The 8,152-nt window shown below is 44.7% G+C and overlaps 1 protein-coding gene across 1 annotated transcript in view; it reads left to right on the top strand.

The window, feature by feature from the left end:
- Nucleotides 1–2,782: 2,782 nt before the first annotated feature.
- The window catches only part of nudt14 (nudix (nucleoside diphosphate linked moiety X)-type motif 14), a 29,868-nt gene continuing 24,498 nt past the window's right edge, over nt 2,783–8,152 (top strand). The window contains exon 1 of the mRNA XM_080744195.1: nt 2,783–2,933. Within this exon, the coding sequence (XP_080600321.1) occupies nt 2,853–2,933 (81 nt within the window). The 5' untranslated portion in view covers nt 2,783–2,852. The remainder of the gene's footprint in view (nt 2,934–8,152) is intronic.

Here is an 8,152-nt window from a genome sequence, read left to right as displayed (position 1 = left end):
GGCCTGTGCATGTATGCTCTCTTGAAAACCTTTTAGTGCTAAAATTCATACTTGATTTGTTCTGAGCACTTAATGTCATTGAGCCCTGTTTTATGCCAAGTCTTTTTTTCCCCCAGCTTATGTAATAGTGGAGATTTGGGGGACTTTTCTGGCTATGGAAGCTCATTAAGGGTGATTTATAATTAGTTTCGCGCCGGTGTCGTGCACCAAAAATAGCGAATCTACAAGCGCACAACGCGTCACACTGCGACATGTTGTGAGCTTGTAGACCTGCCATCTCTGGTACAAAACACCAGCGTGCAACGAAGTATAAATTATAATGACTCCAGTACAATGCTTCAAATCGACCTTCCCTCCCAGCTTATCGGGCCATGCAGCTTGGCCGGATTGGGCAATATAAATCGGTCCTGCCCTTCAGAAAGACGCCGGTTCCTCTTTGTGGGCCCCCACATTGTTTTGTCTAGGCCCTGTATTTAGTTAGATGTAAATCAGCTAGCAAAAGTGTTACATCCTGTCCTTGTGTTGTGGGTGGGAGTACAGGCTCCTTTGGTAGAGGATGTTGGACCAGCCGAGATTGCAATACAACATAATCTTTTCCATTATGTTCCGATATGAGCAGGTGACATCATCTAGCTTCCTTCTAAGGGCCTGATTAGCGAGACATCAGGGCCCCGGCCCTCTACACCCATCGTATTCATTACTCAGCATTTTATGAATGGGAGACAGCATTAGTAAAGCTAATGTTTTATGTAATAAGGGACATTGTTGAGCACAAATACACAGTTTAAGCTTCAGGGTGAAAGAAACCTGTGTTTATTATTGTAATTAAATGATCTTGACCGAAAGCAAGTCTGTCTGTCCATCTATCGAACTCTGTCTATCTTCTATAACTATAAAACACTTGACACACTTGTAAAGTCTAACCCTTAGCCTACAGGTTTGATTTGAACGCTTAAACTAAGCACTTTGCCCCTTTTAGAACATAATGACTCCAAATTCCTATGAGATATAGGTAAATTGGGTCATGCAACCTATTTTCTTCCCTCCCAGAGAGATGGGGTCCACAGAGGACCTGCATATGCTGCCTAATTAATTCAAGTGGCAGCCTCTCTCTCATCAGTGCCCATACCCTAGGTGGGGTTGGCAAAAGAGCCTTTCTGTGTGGAGTTTGCATGTTCTCCCCATGTCTCCTATAGGGTAGGTACCCTCACATAAACCGTGCGGAACCTCTACGTTTTTTGAGGTTCAAGCTTGAGGATTGGTTAAGCTTCACATATAGTCTCGCGTATCCAGACAACTATTCCACAATCTCTGAATGCTATATAGAGTCTGGAATGGCAGCTCCCGAACGGCGAGTATCGGAAGTAGCCACTGCTGCACTGAACTGTAGTCCCATTGGAAACATAACAGAAATACAATAGCTCAGACAAAGTCATTCGAGCGGCCTATTCTTGTTATGGGTGTATAGTTTAAGAAAACGTTTGAAAACATCATGGAAGAAACACCAATAACACCAGAGAAAGACGAAATAACACCCCCAGAAATATTGAAAGGAGACATAACGCTTCCAGTAGGACATGTTATTGCTACTGCACCAAGGGAGCGGTTGCGTCACATCCGCTCTATCTCGCACTCATCGTTTCTATTTCCGTGCCCCAGACTGTTGACGGGAGCATTTCCCAAATCGCGGAGTCAACAGTCTGGCCACGCGAGACAGCTTCACATGACATCTTGGCCATCCAGACTATAAAAATCACACCCGTGTGAACTGAGCGGTGGTTCTCTCCCCCCCACCCCCCCCCCCCCCCCCCCCCCCCCCCCCCGTGTGTGTGTGTGTGTGTGTGTGTGTGTGTGTGTGGCCTGGACAACAGCGCCCCTCCCTTAACATGTGTGGCCACTAAAGGTACTACACAGGCTTGAGGCTACATACAGACCCACCCACCCACATACATACAAACAAACATACCTACACACACGGCCACGCTATGGAGACGGTGTGACCACCGCTCAAATATAGGCCTACAGGTAAGGCATAAACCGGTAAGGCTGCACAACGGTAGGGAGGAGTTAGGAGGGGTAAGGACTAGTATAATATAAATGGTAAGACACTTAATTTCCGGGTGAATTCCCAGCGACTCGCGTCAGTACAACTACAGCCGCAACAGTTATCCTGGTCTCTATACTGCCTCCCGGGGCACCTGATGGAGAGGAAAGGAACTGGTTGGAATAACGTGTTCCTTCCACGCGCTACATCCAACCGGGGAAACTCCTCCCTGTCAGGTGAAGAGAAGCAACTTGGACTCCTCATGCATAGAAGGAAGCATGAGGTCAGTCCGTATTCAGTTATTTCCGAGTAGGCCTAGTATGATAAAGAAAGACCACACAGTACACCTTTTATTATGCATTGTTTTATGCCTATTGTTTTGATATTTTCTGCACAGTACTGTGTTCTATTTGTCTTATATGAGTTAAAAAAGGACCCCAATGAAACAAGCCCAAAAGCTTTTTTTGAGGTATCCTTTTAGTTGACCATGTAGGCCTACCAGTGAACTGTATTGTCATGAAACTGTACCTTTCCTATGCAAATTTCCAATAAAGTCTTCAATCACTCAATCAATCATTGCTCAGACTTTTTTCTGAAGCAGTCCGTATATAATAGTTTGAACCTATGGTAGGTATACGGGGCTGCTTTTCAATGATAAAATTCATAATTAATGTTATCATTGAGAAGCGTTGTCCCTTACAAGCTTCCGTAGAAATTCCTTCACTGCGCTTGCAGTTGTGCAGCTAGCCAGGAGAGTGGTCTTTTCAGTGTACGGGAGAACCAGCATTGGGCCGCCAAGCCTGCTAGTATGGAACAGATTAATAACATTGAAGTCGGGCCATGCACCAACTCTAATTATCTGACACCGTTCAGGGTGCACTATAATCAGGTGAGTCCAATAATTCCTCACTAGCTTTATCGGTGGTCAGATTGCGGGTACACGTTTCATACACCGGGATTGATGACCTATCGAATATCGTGCCCCCAGAGGGCGCTGTTTTGGTGGTTCATTCATTGATCCATCCTGACGACCGACGGTGACTGCCTTTTGTGGGGATATAATATTGAAATATTTGCCATTTTGAACAACCACTATCATAAAACCGACCTCCCTTTTTGTGTCCTTGGTTTGACACGAAATACAATCCTGTGTTTAGCCCCGTCTGTTAAAATAAAGAGGACATACATCTACCATTGGAGTCACCTAATTCGATAGGTAACGAAGATCTATGTATCACATAGCCCAACCCCCTCCCATTCATTTAGCATCTTGCTAGCAGGACCAGTTAACCTTAAAGCAGGGACGCTGATGATAGCACAGCTGCATTCGTCGCATTAGGTGCGCTGCATAATGCATTGCATTGGCTTTGTGATGTTCATGTTTTGACAACGGTTGTCCCAATGATCACAAAAAGGGGATACTTTAAATATGAAGCCTCCGGCAGATAGATTTAGGCTAGCACACAGTGACTATAGACAGTAGCTTGTTAGGTGTTTGCTCCAGCATCATTCACGAAGACCACATGCTTTACATTAGGTCCGCTAACGCAAGGCGTCTTTCTGTCGGAAATTAGGCAGGTCGCTGCACTTCAGGAGAGAGGGAGTCAAAATTCCAGTTGACTTTAGCACTGTGGCAAATGGCAAGGCATTCCGTTTTTTGTAGAAAAAGAAAGTAATTTCCTTTGACACTAATTAGTTTATTTTACTGTACATACATTAGACTCCAAAGTGTTGAGGAGGCAGGCAAGTCTTTCTGTACTGTACCTGGTGTCAGGTATTCCAGTCCTCCTTTCCCTGTCCCTGTGTTGTCAGATGTTAATCTGACCCATTTTTGTATTGTATATTTTCCATTATTATTAGTATTGTGTTGTTACACTTATAGCTGTATTAGTATTGTGTTGCTACACTGTGCCCTGTGTTTCTTACTGCTGTACTACCATTGACATTGGATTTCCCCTGTGGGATCAGACGGTGAAGGTCTATATCTAAAGGTCCCTTCGATCTTTGCTCTTTAGAGACAGACCTTTACAGCAAATGTTATTGATAGACATAGGATACCATAACTGTATGATGAATACAACCATAAAGCCAAGATAGATTTTCTGAGTGGATGATATAGAATATAAATAAGTGCTGCAAAGTGTGTGTGTGTGTGTGTGTGTGTGTGTGTGTGTGTGTGTGTGTGTGTGCGTGCGTGCGCGTGCGCACGTGTGTGTGTGTGTGTTTCAGAATCCAAGACAGATTCTGTACTGTAGTCACACAGAGAGAACTGAAGTCACCTTCTTGAGATGTCTGCCTAGTCCTGCAGTCACATCACTGAGTCATCATGTACAGCCATAAACACACACACACACACACCACATACTGTAGCTCATCCCCATAATCTCCTCAGAAGGGACTCACTCTGCAATTTTCCAATTGTGCATGGGCCTAAATCTGCTTGTGTCCTCCAGTTTTTAATTTTAGAGAGATTACGCTAAAGTGTAAAATAATACTACTGAACACATTGCAGCGGTGACTGGAAACCGGCTGACCTGAACAAATGCAGAAATCCAGGATGACCTTGTTTCCTGACTGTAAAATAATGTAATTCTTCTGGTGTGCTGGCTGTTGCGATAGAAGACTTGCAGTTGCTACACATAGTCCTGTATACAAACAAAATGCCTAGAACAGGGGTCTTCAACGTTTTCAGGCCAAGGATATCATCATCTCTTCTTTTGACTTGTGTGCCTCGCTGTCTGTGCTGATGACTGTTGATGCGGTGTGTGTGTGTGTGTGTGTGTGTGTGTGTGTGTGTGTGTGTGTGTGTGTGTGTGTGTGTGTGTGTGTGTGTGTGTGTGTGTGTGTGTGTGTGTGTGTGTGTGTGTGTGTGTGTGTGAGAGAGTGAGTGAGGAGTCCTCTTCAAGTGGTTCTGTAACAACCTTTTTTCCGTTTCTTGATAAAATATATTTATTATTGGGACACAGTTTGAGAACCGCTGTTAGAGCAGAGTTAAAGTAATTTTCATCACTACTGCGCTTATGTTTTATAACGGTGGCCGTGGGTACTTCTTGCTACGGATATCTTGTGCGTTGAGTCCGTCCAGTTGGGTGCTGTCCGTAAGGGTCCGTATACAGATCTAAATCATCCGGAGTACGGAGGCTTGGGAGACAGACCGGATCAACCGGACAAGATTTCTCTCACCCTCCGTTGCTTATGTATTCCTGCGGTTCTTATGTACTACTATGCATGGTACTTTAGTTGAGAGAGAGATGAAGCAGGGACCCCCCCACAACCTTCTCATAGATCTAGTAGTAGCAATAAATCATAACTCTACAAGAGTTATAAAGGGGAGCCAGAACGCTCTTGCTGGGTGAGCCCTAACGTCCATTTTCGCCTCAAAACATGTACAAACTAGAAGCAGTGCTCTTCCGAGCACAGGTCTCCACCAGGCTGTGTGTCCCGGTGGTGCTACTGTATAATAGGCCAATGTAAAAAGGGTGGCATGTGTTCTTCACCATAGATCTTTCATGGAAATCGGACGCTGCATGCATGATTTGAAGCATTGTGTTCCAAAAATGTGTTTTGCTAAACTCTACCTGCTGGTGGCGCTATAACAGGCCAATGTGAAAAAAGGTAGCATTTGTTCCTTGACGTAGTGGGAATATGTGTGGCAAATTTCACGGTAATCGCAAGCTGCGTTGATGATTTGAAGCATTTTGTTAAAAAACGGAGCAATCCTGCAAACTTTGGAAGCTAATATTAGCCAATCAGGATGGAATATGAAATATCAGACGGATCGGACTTGATCACATGACTATAGAGATACTGTGTGTACCGATTTGCGTGATTTTTGGATAAAATCTCAAGGAGTAATATCCAAAAATGTGTTTTACATAAGTCTGCCCAAAGGTGGCGCTATAAAAAGCTGATGTGAAAAATGCAGGGCAAAGGTTTATCCTTAGCCTCTAGGGAGTGCGCTTACAAAGTTCGAAACTGATCGATGGAGTTATAGGTAAAACCACAAATCGGCCAGTTATAGCGCCACCATGAGGCTGATTTAAAAAAAAATAAGTGGCATTTCTTCCTCGGCCTAGTGGGAACGTGTGTGCGCGATTTCATGATAATTGCACTTTGCGTTTGGGATTTGAGGCATTTTGTTCAAAACGGCTCAATCCTACAAACTTTGGAAGCCAATTTTAGCCAATCAGGAAGGAATATGCAAAATCGGACAGATCTGTGTCGATCACATGACTGTCGAGATACTGCCTACCGATTTGTAGGATTTTTGGACAAAATCTGTAAGAGTAGTGCACAGAAATGTGTTTTGCGAACATCGGCCACTAGGTGGCACTAGAAAAGGCCCATTTGAAAAATTTAGGGCAGAGGTTCTAGATTGGCATCCAGGGAATGTGTGTGCTCACTTTGGCAGCGACCAGGCCAACGGTGACTGAGATTAGCTGCACACAAACTGCGAGGACACACGGACGGACGGACGGACGGACGGACGGACGGACGGACGCACGGACGGACGCACGGACGCACACACGGACGGACGAAGGGGAAAACATACTCTCCCCCAAGCCTTCGGCTGGTGGAGACAATCAATAAGGTGCTCACCGCATCGTCGAAACAGTTTTCTATCTACCGATGAGCCCACTCGTCGGCATGTGTTAGTCCATATGTGTCCAATAAATTAATGCAATTTTTGGCTACAGTTCTCAGAATATGGACACTCGGGTTCAAGTTGTTAATATAAAAAGGATTGGAATATTTGGAGGACCCACTGTAATTACTCTGAGGACCCCCTAAGGGTCCCGGACCCCCTGTTGAAGACCCCTGGCCTAGGAAATGAATCAACATAGTATTCGTAATTGAAGAAATTCTTGGCAATGTGGATGGATGGACAATAAGGGAGCTCCAGTAAAGTATTTAGTGACCCACAGTATAGGTGAAACATGACCCTTGTATACTGCACAGTGAGCTGGGAGACCCCAGGGAGCAAGAGTGGAGGAGTGATGATCGCACTGCTGCACCAAACAATGACAATCCAAGGAGACAGTGTTTGTACGTGTGCTTCTGAGAATTTGGGGGGGGTGAAAGTAACGAGGTCAATTGAATAGGCAGAGAAATGGGGCTGTCCCGAATATCTTCTATAAACTTCTGATATTCTGCACATTTTCCTAGTGAATAGTATCCAAATACTCGTTCTAAATTAAATAGCCAATAAATCAAATTAACTATCAAGGCTCTTTGCTTTGGGCTATTATATATACTGGTGAGAAGCTGCTCCTCATGAGCCACTTTCATTGACAAAACACGAACCTGCATTGGAATCTTTCCTGTTCAAAAACGAAGTTGGACATCTTTTTTTTAAATATATATATATAATTTTTATCCCACGATTTTGCAACCCTTTTTCACCCAGTGCCAATTGCCTATGTAATCCTGGGCTCTGCTCTCCCTCTGCCGCGCCTGGGGAGACAACGGACTGACCTCATGCTTCCTTCAATGCATGAGTAGTCCAAGTTGTTTCTTTTCACCTGACAGGGGGGATTTTCCCGGGATGGATGTAGCGTGTGGAAGGAACACGTTATTCCAACCAGTTCCTTTCCCCTCCATCAAGCGCCCCGGCTGGCCAGGGGGATGCATTATTGAGACCAGGATTACTGCATGTTTTTGTGAGGGTATCAACCCTAGGAGACACGGGGAGAACATGCAAACTCCACACAGAAAGGCCCTATCGCCGACCCCACCTAGGGTGTGGGCGCTGATGACGCGGAGGGAGAAAATCGCCCCCAGCACCCACATCGTCCCCCGGCGGGAATCGAACCCAGGACCGAAGTTGGACATCTTCTATGCCATGGCATTGACACATGGCAAGTCAATGAGAGCTGGTTGTATTAGCAATATTCCTTAATCATTGCAACCTTTGTCAGATAATCGGTTCAGGAAAATAAACATGGCGTAGAATTGTATACTGCAGTATAGGTGTATAAAGGGCATATTTCTAAAGGGACAATTTAAGGACTTTAAAGACCTTTTTAATACCTTCAGGAAAAAAATAAATGTGGAACCAAGTCAATCTAAATATAATGCCTCAACTACAATTCACAAGTGCTTGTCAGG

Source organism: Nannobrachium achirus (genome assembly GCF_963921795.1).
Source record: "Nannobrachium achirus genome assembly, chromosome: 16".
In the NCBI taxonomy this organism is placed as follows: domain Eukaryota; kingdom Metazoa; phylum Chordata; class Actinopteri; order Myctophiformes; family Myctophidae; genus Nannobrachium; species Nannobrachium achirus.
This window is presented reverse-complemented; position numbering and strand designations above follow the sequence as displayed.